Raw genomic sequence first — 16,804 nt, forward strand, 5'->3', positions numbered from 1 at the left:
GGAAGGTGATGACTGGCTTCGCGAAGATAACAACTTGCTTCAGTTTCCTGGGAAGGTGACGACTGGCTTCGGGAAGATAACAACTTGCTTCAACTCCCTGGGAAGGTGACGACTGTCTTTGGGAAGGTAACAACTTGCTTCAGATTTTAGTATGCTGCAACCCTAATTAGCGCCCCTTACTAGAATCGCTTTAGAATTGGCTCATCACAACACTTTTCTTGATTGCAGACAAGAAATTTTACTTCGGCAAAATGAGAAGTAGGTTTGATTAATTCTTTAGACATCCATACAAGAATGTTATGAAGTTTTTCATTACGATGTCGGAAACGACATCCCCCTTCAAGGTGACCTTTGTTCCCATAATAATAGCAGTTGGAGGGAATGTTTTGACTGTTCTCATATGAGGTGTTTTCGAAGGTGGACAAACTTTGTTCATATGAATATCAACTGCTAAAGGAAGTTTTTCACTTTTGATGTCAGTGAAATTTTCACTTAGGAACTTGTCTTTAGCACAGAAAAAATTGATCTTACTATTACTTGGAGCGTCTATTCCTTTATAGCCCAGACCACGTGTATCACGATGTTCTTTAGATGCTCCCAACATAGTGGATAATTATGTAGAGCTAACATTGAATTTTTTTTTTCAAATTCTCTTCCAGTGATTTGACCTTATTAAGAGAAGCAGCAAGATCATCCTCCAATTTTTTTCACCGACGAGAAGGCTGATTTCTCTGTCGTTAAAATATTTTTGTTGAGAGTCGTATCTTGCTTCAGTTTCTGCAAGTCTTTCATTCAACAAAAAGAAATTTCGACGAAGATTATCACATTCAGAATTATTTGAGCGCACATCTTCTTCACAATCTTTAAGAATAGATTATAAGAGTTTGTAACCGCAATCATATCCCTTAAAGAGTTTTCTCAATTTCCTGTTTTCTTGACAAAGAGGAGCCAAATATTCATCCAAGCAAGCTGTTGACTTCTTTATCTTTAAGAGATGGTCAAAAAGCTTGATATATTGTGATAATTCCTCGTCAAGATCTTGTCCCTCTTCTGAATCACTTTCATCTGAAAGAATGTTCATCTAGGCATTTTTCCCAGTCAAACACGATTTCAGTCAATGGAGAAGAATGAGAGGTTTCTCAGGAGACTCAAGACTTTGAACAAAATCAGAGAGCTTCTGAACCGGTGTTGCATTGTCAGAGATAGCACTACTTTCCATAGAGTCAGATTGCTACAAACACAAACTTATAAGGCCTTAAATGTATTTGCCTGGTCTGATACTAATTGAAAAAGCGTGGGTGCAACAACCACAGCCAATATTTCGCTTAGTAATATGTATGTGAAAAAGCGCGGGTCTAACAACCACACCCAATATTTCGTTTGGCAATCTGAATAGACAAATTCCAATATACTTTCAAGAGAATCAACTAGACAGTCAGACTCAATCTAGAAAAATTATATCAAAGAGTTTTGTATCCCTCTTTCTCAATTCAATCTGCAATCAGCAAATATGAATTTGCGAGCCCAATTGAATATGCAAGAAGTAACTTGCACGGTACCAAATTCAAGGATCATTCAATTTCAATCAACAACCAAAGGTTGGATTTACCAATTGATCGATTCAACACACAACCTGTGACATTTCAATTATATAATTAAATATAATGCGGAAAATAAATAACATAGACACCAGAATTTTGCTAACGAGGAAAACCGCAAATGCAGAAAACCCCCAGGACCTAGTCCATATTTGAACACCATACGGGTATGCATACCATGGTTCCTGGACTTGGATTACACATATGAAAGTACGCATACTGTGCTTATATCCAATTATTCTAAACTCTCATTTCAACCATTGAAACATTCTCGGAAGACGACAATAACTGTCTCACACAAACTATTAGCTTCAAAGCAATTTTCAAGTGTTTCCATAATTAGGTATAACCAATCCTAGTGATTGGTAGAACCGATTGAACCCGTGTATGTGATTTGGTATTTGATCAATCACATAGTAGTCTTTGAATACAGGTGAACCAATTCTAAACTTGTTTGGAAGTGTGGTATAATTGATTCTAAAAATGTAAATCCATGTAAATATATGAAATAAGGATTTACAGTGAAAAGATGTCAACATACTTTGAACACGAGAGATAACTCTTATCATTTATTGTTCAAAGATTTTCCTTAGTACTCAAGGAGATCCTTTCCGAAATAAATTGAGAATTTTTTAATTAAGATTTTTGGTTTTATATACTTTAATTACCAGCAATTAAATGCATATCTCTAGAGAATAATAATTAGTAATGTGCATTTATTAATTGGAGATTTCGGAAATATTGGACAAACATTTATTGGAATTATGAAAACCGGATTTTGTCATTCATTGCATATCTTGAGAATACTTTCGGTTTTGGAAATTCTTTGGTGTCCAAACATCCTTGGTCTATAAATACCTAAGTTTGCATTTCTAGCAAACCATCCTAAGAGCCAGGAAAACTTCATTTCTTGTTATTTATGGTGGAGCCGTCTATTCAGAGAGGAAAGTATCCTAATTAGGTGAAATCTCTTACGACCGCTCGTTTAAGGACTTTTGTGGGATCAAGAAGCTCTACGAGTACTGTTGGAGGGAAACTAGATAATTGCAGAGTTATTAGTTTTGAATTGATTTGACTGACTAACAATTGTTGAAACTTTGATTGCACCTAGTTTGCTTAATCTTGATAATCTTATCTTCTGATATAAGATTCACTCAAACTAGATCGAAGTATCAACGAGATCTTTAGAACTGTTGTTATATCTAAAGACATCTTGTGACAATCCATTGTTAACAGACTTCGTTTCGTGCGTGATTGTCACAAGATATTCAAGTGGTGTTGGACAGGTTATTGAAGGTTAAAGAAGACTTGAAAACGAAGAAGATTTCTTATTGGTTTTCGTATCTTGTGAATTGTGTGCACAAACCTTGATCGGCTAGGATCCAACTAGAATCGAATTTATTCGATTGATTAGTTGCTGAGATCGGCATCGCTTTATAGTTTCTCTTTAAGATCTATACTAATTAATTTGCGAATCTATACTTGACTATTTCAGTAGTCAAAGTTAAATTGGTCTAACCAGACAAAGGAGTTTATTAGATAAACATAAGGGCCTTTGTCAAAGACTCATCTATATCTTTAGCAAAGATTGATTAGAGTTGTTTCCAAACAGATTCTTCCTTCACTGCTTAGAATACGATCTAAGGACTTGCTATTCACGTGCGTGACTCTAGAAGTCGAAGGCGTGTGGATACTAAGGGAACTAAGTAGCTAGGGATAGTCTGCTTGGTCTCAACTATATGAAGTTAGTTTAGATTTTTTATAGCGGATTAATTCTGTGAGTATTTAAAACTGGACTAGATCCCGAGGTTTTTCTGCATTTGCGGTTTCCTCGTTAACAAAGTCTTGTTGTGTCTTTTAATTTGATTTTTCTCATTATAATTGTTATTATAATAAAGTAAAACACACATACGTTAACTCCGTTATACTTGATAGTGATCCTATAGATTTTGGTTAATACCGAACCTATTATCAAATATCACACTTTGATTGTCATATCTTCTCGATCTAGTATGTCAATCAGACAAGTTATCTTGTTGTCGTATTGTCTCTATCTTGTATCCATAGACGATCACGCAAAGTGTGAATACCGAAGTTGTTGTATTCTCTCGACTTTGTCCATAGACGATCACACTTGGTAAGAGAACTTATAGGTTGAAACAAAAAGATTGTGGTGTATTTGGGTACCCTCGTCTTTTCACCTGACAATCAATACACATCCGACATCCTCCATCTTTCTTATCAACTAAAAATGCTGGAATAACACAAGAACGTTTTCTTGGTCGAATCAAACCTTTGCTCAATAAATCATTTACCTAACCCATTAAAATCTCATGTTCTTGTGGACTCAGCCGGTGTTGTGCTTGATTTGGAAGAGAAGCTCCAGGAATTAAATCAACATGATATTGCAAATTATGTAAAGGAAGTAAATAAGTAGGTAATTCCTCTGGAAATAAAGCACCATATTTAAGTAAAAGAGGTCGTACCTTTTTAAGAATCTCTACCGATGGTTTTTTATCTTCATGAGAACGCAAAGTGTGATTATTATGGAATAAATGAGCAATTGTTGCCACCAAAGCACTTGTTTTGCTGTCACTACGAGTTTCCACAACAGTTGAAGACTTGGAAGGATGTAAGATTTTATGTTTCCCATCTTTGTAGAATGTGTAAGTATTTTCATAATAATTATGAACCACATGAGCATCGTACTGCCAAGGTCTTCCAAGAAGAAGATGAGTATCATTCATATTAATACATCACAAAGTACTGTATCTTCAAAATTTGGAAAAGAGAACTTCACAGGACATTTGTGAGTTATTTTTTGAGACGACGAGTTATTAGTTCAACCAACCGTATAAGGGTGAGGGTGTGGTTTTACTGGTACCCCTAACTTTTCCACTACAATGGAAACGATGTAACTATCGACACTACCATTATCCAATATTAAGTCACAAACTTTTCCTCTATCTCACACTTATATTTAAAAATGTTATGCCTTTGATATGCACATGGATCAAATAGAAATAAATGACGAATCATACCCATAAAGTGTTCACCATATGAGCCATACACCTCCTTGGAGGAATCATGTTCACTGGCAAAGTCCTCTTTTTGTTCTTCAAGAGAGTCACTCACAAAAACATTGAACTTACGACAATCCCTAGATTAATCGCCAGTCTGTTGACATTTATTGCACTTTTCTCCTCTAAACTTAGTATATCGGTTTGGAGGTTTATTTTGAGGTGGAAAGGTTAGACTATTTCTATTTGGGAAAAGAGTATTATTGGGTAGGTGAGTGGTAGAAGAAAAAGGTTTTTGTGGTACTGCTTGACTGTTTTGTGAGTTGGAAGGATGAGAGGAGCATATTGTGCAAGTGATTGTGAATAGGTAAAATTGGTAACTTGGATTTGTTGTTCGCACTGAAAATATGGGGATTCCTCTTTATAAGTTGGGATGGAAGATGGATTAAAATTACGGGGTTGATAACGAGAAGATGAAGTATAATTAGGTTTAAAGTTACCTTGAAAACGAGCAGGTTGACGATTTTGTGTTACTCTTTAAGAAGGAAGAACACGACGTTCCACCTTGATGGACTGTTGAATAGCCTCCACCATAGTGTACACTGATTGTGTCATACCATGCTGATTTCAACTATTTAATCCTTCGATAAACCTTGCTTCCAATTGTTATTTAGTTTCATGAAGTTGATTCCGAGAAACCAAATTGTAGAACTTCGTGTTATATTATTGCTCGGTTGAATCCACTCAACGTTGGTATGTCAAGTTTGGTTGTCATAATTTAGAATCAAAACTCATCTAGAGTCGCTTGATTAATTACTAGAGTCAGCCCCGTTTAGGTTGGACTAGAAAGTCTAGGAATATTGTGACTTACAAGTATTACTTTGTAGACCCGAAGAATGTGAAGAAGTAACGACTACAACGAAGACATCATCCTTCCACTTGAGGTTAGTAATACTGACTTGACTTGTTTCCTTTCCTAACTTATCTTTCAAGTCGCTTTATTATGATCAAAGTATCAAGGAATTATATTGAATTACGAATTATAACGCTTATCTTTTGAACTTCATAAATACGAAATCAACATAATGTATGTATTTAGTTACTTGATTATGTATGGTATATAGGTGTGATTTCATGCTAGGAAACTATGTATTATTACATTGGTTTAAGGAGGTAGATGTACGAACTTGTTCTGTAATCGAAAGGGAAATCAATAAGTGTGTTGTTCCGGTTTTTCATTGAATAACATTTGGATTACCAATGCAAGGTCACAAGGTAGAACCGATCTTAACTTATGTTGAGAATCAAGGTAGAACCGGTCATAGCCTATATTGTATGACAAGGTATAACCGATCCTAACTAGTATAAGGAGACAAGGTAGAACCGGTCATAACTTATTCTAGTAACATGGTATAAGCGATCCTAACTTATTTTTGAAGATTAGACATGTGGAATAGGAGCTACTAAAATTTATTTATCTTTTTTTGTATTCCATATGTATTGATAGTTTTGTCACTAAAATTGACAAAGGGGGAGATTGTTAGAGCATTACTCGGTCGAACTCGCATGCATTTCTATCTCAAGCATGTTTGTCAATGTTAGTGATCAAAACTATAAGTCTTGATTTCTAGTCTACTATAGCTAAGTCTCGGACTAGGATAGAAAGTGTAGTTGAGCTCAAGACTCCATGGCGATCATCATACAAAGACGAAGAACTACTGAAGGAACTGGTGGAACTTCATCGACTAAAAGGTATGTGGAGACTTGAACTTATCTATCACTCAAAAGTCTATCTACTTTATCTCCTATCTTGAGACAAAAGTCGTTTTGCTATATAGACTTTGATTATACCTATTTTGAGCCGAGTTTATATTGCTTATTTATTTCTCGAAATATGTGTTGGTAAGATTTCGCTTTGGCCAAGTTCATCTTTACTAGTGACGAAAGTCATATTAAGTTTCAATTACTTGAAAATTGCTTTGACAAAAAATAGTGTGTGAACAACAACTATATAACATCCTCTAAGAATGTCACGATGATTGAAATGAGAGTTTAGATTATATAACCATGGTTGGGTATAAAAATTTTGTGGTAAATCATACGTGTATAAGTCCTTATTCCTTGAACCATAGTGTGCGTACTTTGCTGCTCAGGAAAACCGAAACTAGAGTCCGCTTACTGTCGGAAGTTCACATCCCGTGAATTTCTGCTGGCATTTGTGAACTGAAAACACACTTATTCCGGGTACTTAAGTCCGCGTACCAGTATGCGTACTTAAGTTGGTTATTTTTTAAAAACGATTATTCGTGAACTTAAACTTATATAAACTAAGGAATGCAAGTTTTCAAACTGTGGCAATAAAGTTCATGAATCTATTCGAGTGAAACAAATCGTTTTTGCTTCGATTGTGTCTTGTATACTTATATAAGATCTAAGCAATTGAACAACTCTCTAACTAGTTCATTTGAGTCATTTGAACTAGTTATGGTAAAGAAGAATATGGTTTATATGAAAGTGCTCATATGGCTAACCATTTGGTTAACTACTGTTGAACCAACTAAGTGTACATGTTTGGGTACGTGTTGATGGTGGTTTTTAGCTTAGGGTTACACTCGTAAAACCTTGGTCAAATAGTGACGTCACACTTGAGTAATAATGTCGCCACTAGCACATTTATTGAACCGTCCAACATGTCTGTAAAATTACCGGGGTACCTTTTTTTTACATATATGCCATGCTCCACGGCAGAGCCCTCGGTACTGACTGGCATCATCTCTACCCATGCCATCCAGGCATGCTATCCGAACGTGCCAATGGCATGCTATGCCAGCCACATCTCCGCGCCAAGGCATGCCAACCATGCCAAACACACCACGGTGCTAATGGCATACCATGCCAGCCACATCTCCGCGCCAAGGCATGCCAACCATGCCAGCCGCACCACAGTGCCAATGGCATACCATGCCATCCACATCTCCGCGCCAAGGCATGCCGACCATGCCAGCCGCACCACAGTGCCAATGGCATACCATGCCAGCCACATCTCGGCGCCAAGGCATGCCAACCATGCAAGCCGCGCCACAGTGCCAATGGCATGCCATGCCATCCACATCTCCGCTCCAAGGCATGCCAACCATGCCATCCGCACCACAGTGCCAATGGAATACCATGCCAGCCACATCTCTGCGCCAAGGCGTTTCAACCATGCCATCCGCGCCACAGTGCCAATGGCATGCCATGCCAACCACATCTCCGCGCCAAGGCATGCCAACCATGCCATACGCACCACGGTACCAATGGCATACCATGCCAGCCACATCTCCGCGCTAAGGCATGCCAACCATGCCAGCCGCACCACTGTGCCAAAGCCATGCGACCCTACCACCATGTCGTTGGCTGCCAAACGGAGGGTTGCAATAATCAATGGCTACCCTTCCATCTAAGATGCAGATCTCAGCCGTACAAGTTCGCCACCTAACGCATGGAAACTTCCGGCCCAAGGCCAAGCATCACGGTTTATTCCAAAACCATAATTTTGGCCGCGCCTAAAACATGCCAAAGCCATGCGGCCCTACCACCATGTCGCTGGCTGCCAAACGAAGGGTTGCAACAATCAACGACTCCCCTTCCATCTGAGATGGAGATCTCAGCCGTACAAGTTCGCCACCTAACGCATGGAAACTTACGGTCCAAGGCCGAACATCACGGTTTATGCCAAAACCCTAATTTTGGCCGCGCCTAAAACATGCCAAAGCCATGCGGCCCTACCACCATGCCGCTGGCTGCCAAACGAAGGGTTGCAACAATCAACGGCTACCCTTCCATCTGATATGCAGATCTCAGCCGTCCTAGTTCGCCAACTAACGCATGGAAACTTCCGGCCCAAGGCCAAACGTCACGGTTTATGCCAAAAACCTAATTTTGGCCGCTCCTAAAACATGCCAAAGCCATGCGGCCCTACCACCATGATGCTGGCTTCCAAACGAAGAGTTGCAATAATCAACGGCTACCCTTCCATCTGAGATGCAGATATCAGCCGTACAAGCTTGCCATCAAACGCATGACCACTTTTGGCCCAGTTCCAAGCACTAATTTTGGTCGCACCTAAACTATGCCAAAACCCTAGTTTTGGCGCGCGCCTAAACAACGCCAAAATCCTAGCTCGGCCGCGCCTAAACCATGCCACTGGCTGAAAACGAAGGGTTGCAACAATCAACGACCATCCTTCCTCCTGAGATACGAATCTCAGCCATACAAACTTGCCACCAAACGATTTATGGCAATCTCTTGGCCGCGACGCCATTTCTTGGCCACGACGCCAAAACCCTAATTTGGCCGTGCCAAGAGCATGAAAGCGCTACACCATGCCGTTGTTTTCCAAACGAAGGGTTGCAACAATCTACGGCTACCCTTCCTCCTGAGATGTAGATCTCATCCGTACAAACCTGCCACCAGACGACTCGTGGCAATGTCTTGGCTGCGATGCTAACTCTTGGTCACGGCACCAACTTGGCTGCGATGCTAACTCTCTGGTCACGACACCAACCTGTCTAAGATGCCTATTCTTTGGTCACGACACCAACTTGGCTACAAAAGCCAAATACTTTGGCCACGCCACACGTAGCAACATGCTACACGTTTTCCACGAAAACACTCGAGATATCAAAACATGTCATAAGCTGGGGGATGCTCATCAGGGTATTGGTCTGGCGGTTTACAGCGTGCGGTGTACACTACGCCCGTTACAACAAAGTGTCATAAGGGTGAGGCGGTTAGTAAATACAATAAGTAATGGTGAAAAGTTTCCTTCATTATGGAAACATCAATTCCAGGCGTTACCCGTTACCATTTTCTTCCATTTACTCAACTGTTTCTACTTCTTACGAGACCAAGGTACGTTTCGTTGCGACTTGTATAAATAGGTCTCACCTATTTCCACCAAAGACAAGTTTTGGCCAGGAGAATACAACACTCAGAAATCACTTGTTAGCTTTCCCGTCTGTTAGCTTTCTACTTTCTGGTACAAGTCGTCAAACAACTACTCTTCCCGAATCAACTATTCTGGTCTCAACACTCTCTTCGCTTCCCTCCCTAGACCAACCCTTCTCATTCATTTTGTGACCGAATCAAGTCAGGAACGACCATTTTTTGGTTTAGGCCGGATTTGTACAGATTGATATCTCGAATCAAAGTACTCCCTTGTAGTACATTGTTTAGGGTTTAGACCCGTTTCTCACTCACACACTCGAAATTACCGAAATCAGCAGAAACCGTTTTTACCCTCAAACAATTGGCGACCACAGTGGGAGATCAGTCTCTCGGTTGCAATATCAACTTCTAGCTTTCAATTTCGTCCTTCAATTCCAAACTCAATATGGTAGAACTTAGATCCGGGTCAACAACGAACCCTGAGAACACCAGCACGGTAACCGTCCCAGTTGCTAACGCTCCTCCCAGCGGTATTAACAAGCCGCCTACTAATCCCAGCAGCACGGAGATCTCTCCTTCAGGTATTACACCGCCAATCACCAGGGCCAAAGATGCGGCCACCCCTAAATCTTCTACGCCACCTACCAATCCCAGTAACACGGAAAGTGCTCCTCAGGTGTTACCCCACCAGTCACCAGGGCCAGAGTTGCTGCTGCCACCCATAATGTTTCGTCGAGTATGGCACCTCCGACCATCACTAGGATTACAATTACTCCACCATCAGGACGAGAAACCGGAGGAGCCAGAGGAAGCCGCCCCTACATCACCATTGCTGAATTGATGGAAAGACAGGAGGTTCGTGCTAGAGCCAGACGAACATGGCTTCGACTCAGAAAGAAGTACTTGTCTTTCTCAAGACCCTAACGGAGCGGCTACCACAGGATCCGCGCCATACAGAGTCGATGAGGAACACCTCCAATACCCCTGGCGCTGGCACATTAGCAAGGCATACCTTTGTAGACGAAGAAACTCACGCCAGAACCCCATTGGAGAGAAATCAACCGTCCAATTTCGTCACGCGAGAAGATTTAGAACAACTTCTTCGGAATCGAATCAAAAGTGATGATGTAGACATGCATCAGCGTCAACCCCCTTATCCGCCTGAAATACAAAGAATTCCTCTTCCAAGAGGATACGCTTCTCCTCAATTCTCCTTATACGGCGGCACCGGGAATGCACGTGAACATATCTCTCGATTCCTGGAGTCCCTAGGCGAACACGAATACAACCACGTCCTCCGTCTAAGGGGGTTTTCGAAGTCGCTTACCGGAAGAGCGTACACGTGGTAAAACAGCATCACACCAAACAACATCTCCAACTGGGGTGACATGGTTACGGTATTCTACAAAAAGTACTTCTTCGTGTATGAGCAGGTTACCTTCTCGAATCTAGGAAGGATGTTCCAACGAGATAACGAACACCCAAATGATTTTTTTCAAGAGATTCAGGGTGCAAGCGCTAGATTATCACGACCCAAATGTGACCGAACAATAATTGGTAAATTCCTGCATCAACGGTATGGCTCCCATCTATCGCGCCTTACTAGAGAACCTGCGGTTCCAGACGTTCTCCAAACTCCATGAGGCTTCCAAACGATCGGCCACGACGGCACCAACGTTATTATAAAGAACCAGGCCAATTAGAGGCGAGGACATACACGAAACTCGAGGAAGTAGATATCTCGTCAACAAGCAATACAACACTGGTTCCTCCCCTGTGAGCGTAGTGGACGAAGGAGGGAAAAGGAAGGCCCCATTGGAATCAACAGCCTAAGCGCGCGGCACCAGCACAACGGGAGGCTCCGCCACGGAGGGTCGCCGCTAAGACTCCCTTGCGTCGTCATGAAACTGGAGGAAACGTCTTGGATTTCCCGTTCCCGATCGAGGAAGTGATCGAACTCTTAAAGGCATGGATCCAGGATGATGTCATTAGATTACGACCCCCCAGACGCCCACCGACCGAGGCAGAGATGGAGCACCCCAAATACTGCCGCTATCACCGGTTTGTTCACCACCCGACCAGCGACTGCAACAGACTAAAACATATCTTCAAGGATAAGGTAGAGGCAGGGGAACTTAAGCTGGGAAATGAGGGAGTACATAGAGATCCACTTCCTGTCAGAAACTGCGGGATCTCTGGGGACTCTGTGCACGGAACTGTACAATCCATGATGCAGCATGTGTGCAAAATTCTCTACCTTTCCAAGACGCAGCGTCAAGACATCTTCACGGCCCTCAATCGTGTTGTGTCGGGCAAACGACTTTTTCCGGTTACGAAAGCTACGCCAGAAGCCCCATCTCTTTTAGGGGACAACGCTGAAAAACACAACTGGGGACTTCTAACCACGTCATACCTAAGGGGGACTGAGCTCGACAACACATTGATCGATACAACCTCTGACTTCAATATCATCACCATCAAGACTCTGAGAGCTGCAGGAATTTTGAAGCAAGAGGCTACCCACTCCCCAACCACGGTCAAGAATTCGGAAGGAGAAGCAATGAACGTGTACGGCTACATTAACCTCAAAATCAAGGTGGGAGACGTTATAACGCATAACAAATTCCACATTATCAAAGAACTAGGTTATGACATGATCCTGGGGCGCTCGTGGGTATTTGACAACGAAGAAAAATTGGGAGCATCCCCTCTGCCAGTGTCGGCACCCGAAATAGTTTCCAACAAGCCGTCCAACCTGCTGCCGTATCAATAACTTACCAATGGAACTCGATCACCCGGAGAAAGCCCGCTGGCGCTCGCTCATAGATTCCAAACATAAGTAAGCCTGGTCAAACAACCTTCTCTACAACCAGTCACTTCTTCTCTTAGCCCGTCATGGGGACTTGGTCCAATTATCAGTACGGACATTGTTAAGAGATGTGAGTGGGATGTTGGGCCTTTCAAGCGCTTCACCAAGGATTTGAAAGCCGCAATCGAAGATGACGATACCAAGAGTCAAGCGGTTACATGACGCCCAAAGTTTCAAATTGGAAACATGGTAGTCAAGGCAACCTTATTTCAAGTCGGAAACATAACGGTGAAGATAGTTTTTCGGACTGATTCACCCTAAGAAAAGGAAGACGACCATATCTGGTGGCAGATGTTCTTTTGGGCGGTTACTGCAAACTCATCAACACTGACAAGTTGGAAGGCATAACAGTTCACTTGGGATGGCTCAAGCCCTTCAATACCTAAAGCACGGTGCTACTTCCTCCTCCAGCGTTCTCCCTTTAGTATTTTCTTCAGCAATTTCCCTTTCCACTCAATATTTGTATTACCTCCAAGATGAATGCGCCGCTTGCATTCTTAATTAGGTTTCCGATTTCTATTTGAAGCATACTTTTCCTTTCAAATGAGTTTTCTGGATAAAAAAAAAACAAATAAATCCCGAAACATCGTGAAACCATTACCCATCAAATCACGACCAGAAAAGCCGAAACCCTGCAAAAGATGCCTTACTCGAAACTTTGAAGGGAATAATATACAAGGAATCATCAGACGACATGAAAGGTATGGAATATCAAACAACCTATTTTGGTAAAGGTTTTGGATCCTTTCGAAAAAAGTATTCAAAGAAGCTAAATAAGCGGGATGTTATTTGGCGAAACCCTAACTTCGCCATGAATACAAAGAAGATAAAAATGAGTGTGAAATATCAAAGCGGCTACACGCCTAAGAGAAACGGCAAAAAGGGAAACTGGTCATCAAAAGCAGACGCCAGGATCGCCAACACCTCTGTCAGAGCCCCTTCAAGCACATTCCCCAACAATCCTTCAGACAACAAACGTTCCATTCAGAAGCCGCCTCCGTAACAGCAACTCCAACATCCCACCCGGAAACCGCCTCAGCAGCAACAGTTTCCTCCTCCTGTCCAACGCTCACTTCGAAAACCGTCTCAGCATATGCCACCACAGCTTCCCCAACGTCCCTGACAGCAGTTTCGGCGTCCACTCCAAAAGCTTCTTCGGTTTCATCAACCACAACGGCATCTTCCTCAGAAGCTTTCTCAGCAGGCTTTCGAGGATGTCTCGGTTTATCCGCACCAGAATCAAGGATTATGACACCATCTCGGGTAGGGAAATTAAGCTGGCTCTCCCCTAGAAGTTTCACTAACTCATTCTTCCGCCGTTTCAACCGAGAGGCGAGTCGTTCAGCCCTAGCACTGGGCTATGAAGAAGTTTCGTTGCCCTGAGGCATCTCAACGCGCTGGGATACTTCACCATCTCCCTGCTTTTCCTCCATGTCCACCAGAGTCTTGAAATCCTGAGCATGCATCCGCACTCCACATAAATAGGTGGAAGGCATGTCCTGAATAATTTCGCTAGCTTCACGAAACAGAAAATTAGTTTTGTCCAATGCCTCCTCATGAGAAGAAGACCAGTTTTCGTCGATCCCAAAGATTCTCCCCGAAGAGTCAGAGGTACGGTTGTCACTGGAAGATCCCATTATGTACTACAAAATCAAAAGATGGGATTAGTTTTCGCCCTATCTGCACCAGTAATCTACACGAACAAGAAAAAAGAGTGAGGAACCAGGAGAAAGCACGAGACGATACCTGTAAAGAGGATATACGTGATTTCAAGACGATCTGTACGAACGAAGGATTCAAGATCGCCTCTTATATTCAGCAGAGCGATGAAATACGAAAAAGGAAAGCTTTCTACTAGTCGTGAATTAAGGCGTGATATCGGCTGGAAAAGATATTTATCAATGCGTGTCAATTAGGGCTTGATAAAAAAAACGTAGAAATACGTGTTTGGAACACGCTGGCCTGCGTTATCGCTTCTGCTCAACTGCCAGCCCCGGAACTTGGAAGCAAAACCGGCAGTATAACATGAGGAGGAGAGCTAACACCTTTCATATGGATGTGATACTTTAAGATATGAATAAGGAAAGGATTTCCTATCTGAGCCACGCATGGAAAGAGGCAATCAGACCTACAAGCGACGCCAAGCCAGCGCCGTGCCAAGTCAGCGCTCATCCCAAGCTGATCCAACAATAACGGCTCCATTCCAAGCCAACCAACGCCAACGGCTCCGTTTTAAGCCACATCATTCCAACGGCTTTCCAAGCCATGCCGGAAACGCCAACAACTCCGTGTTCCCCAGCCTAGCCAAGCTGACGCCAACTGTTTGCATCCCGGACAGAAACCACCACTACCACTCCGCGGCCTAGCTAGCAGCACCACGACCAGAATCTACGCAAAGCCACCAGCGCAAGAATCACGAATTCTCCTTACCTCCCGAAAAAGGTTAGACGGATCTTCCTGACCATCTCTTCATGACTTGCCGTTTCGATTTTGTCCTTGTATGTCATCATTTTATGCTTACCTCGCAACAAAGTCCATGTTCCGAGCTAAGCAGGGGACTTAATGTTGATGGTGGTTTTTAGCTTAGGGTTAAAATCGTAAAACCTTAGTCAAACAGTGACGTCAAACTTGAGTAATAATGTCTCCACTAGCACATTTATTGAACCGTCCAGCATGTCTGCGTAAAATTACCGGGGTACCTTTTTTTTACGTATATGTCATGCTCCACGGTAGAGCCCTCGGTACTGACTTGCATCATCTCTACACATGCCAGCCACACATGCTACCCAAACGTGCCAATGGCATGCTATGCCAGCCACATCTCCGCGCCAAGGCATGCCAACCATGCCAGCCGCACCACGGTGCCAATGGCATACCATGCCAGCCACATCTCCGCGCCAAGGAATGCTAACCATGCCAACTGCACCACAGTGCCAATGGCATACCATGCCAGCTGCACCACAGTTCCAATGGAATACCATGCCAGCCACATCTCCGCGCCAAGGCATGCCGACCATTCCATCCGCCCCATAGTATCAATGGCATACCATGCTAGCCACATCTCTGCGCCAAGGCATGCCAACCATGCCAGTCGCGCCACAATGCCAATGGCATACCATTCCAGCCACATCTCCGGGCCAAGGCATGCCAACCATGCCAGCCGCGCCACAGTGCCAATGGAATTCCATTCCAGCCACATCTCCGCGCCAAGGCATGCCAACAATGCCAGCCGCACCACAGTGCCAATGGCATACCATGCCAGTCACATCTCAGCGCCAAGGCATGCCAACCATTCCAGCCGCGCCACAGTGCCAATGGCGTGCCATGCCAGCCACATCTCCGCGCCAAGGCATTCCAACCATGCCAGCCGCACCACGTTGCCAATGACATACCATGCCATCCACACCACGGTGCCAATGGCATACCATGCCGGACACATCTCCGTGCTGAGGCATGACAAGCATGCAAGCCGCACCATATTGCCAATGGCATTCCATGCCAGCCACATCTCCGCGCCGAGGCATGCCAACCATGCCAGCCGCACCACTGTGCCAAAACCATGCGGCCCTACCACCATGCCGCTGGCTGCCAAACGGATGGTTGCAATAATCAACAGCTACCCTTCCATCTGAGATGCAGATCTCATCCATACAAGTTCGCCACCTAACGCATGGCAACTTTCGGCCCAAGGCCAAAAATCACAGTTTATGCCAAAACCCTAATTTTGGCCGCGCCTAAAACATGCCAAAGCCATGCGGGCCTACCACCATGTCGCTGGCTGCCAAACAAAGGGTTGCAACAATCAACGGCTACCCTTCCATCTGAGATGCAGATCTCAGTCGTACAAGTTCTCCATCTAACGCGTGGAAACTTCCGTCCCAAGGCCAAACGTCACGGTTTATGCCAAAAACCTAATTTTGGTCGCGCCTAAAACATGACAAAGCCATAGGGCCCTACCACCATGCCGCTGGCTGCCAAACGAAGGGTTGCAACAATCAACGGCTACCCTTCCATCTGAGATGCAGATCTCAGCCGTTCAAGTTCGCCATCTAACGCATGGAAACTTCCGTCCCAAGGCCAAACGTCAAGGTTTATGCCAAAAACCTAATTTTGGTCGCGCCTAAAACATGCCAAATCCATGCGGCCCTACCACCATGTCTCTGGCTTCCAAACGGAGGGTTGCAATAATCAACGGCTACCTTTCCATCTGAGATGCAGATCTCAGACGTACAAGTTAGCCACCTAACGCATGGAAACTTCCGGCCCAAGGCCAAACATCACAGTTTATGCCAAAAACCTAATTTTGGTCGCGCCTATAACATGCCATATCCATGCGGCCCTACCACCATGCCGCTGGCTTCCGAAGGAAGGGTTGCAACAATCAACGG

At 43.5% G+C, this 16,804-nt stretch overlaps 1 protein-coding gene across 1 annotated transcript; it reads right to left on the bottom strand.

Annotated features, from left to right (window-relative positions):
- Positions 1-3,913: 3,913 nt before the first annotated feature.
- On the bottom strand, positions 3,914-4,345 carry LOC113315339. The gene has a single exon (XM_026563631.1). It carries the CDS (start codon positions 4,343-4,345, stop codon positions 3,914-3,916), a length of 432 nt encoding a protein of 143 aa, XP_026419416.1.
- Positions 4,346-16,804: the final 12,459 nt, after the last annotated feature.

This window comes from Papaver somniferum, chromosome 10 (assembly GCF_003573695.1).
Source record: "Papaver somniferum cultivar HN1 chromosome 10, ASM357369v1, whole genome shotgun sequence".
NCBI lineage: Eukaryota > Viridiplantae > Streptophyta > Magnoliopsida > Ranunculales > Papaveraceae > Papaver > Papaver somniferum.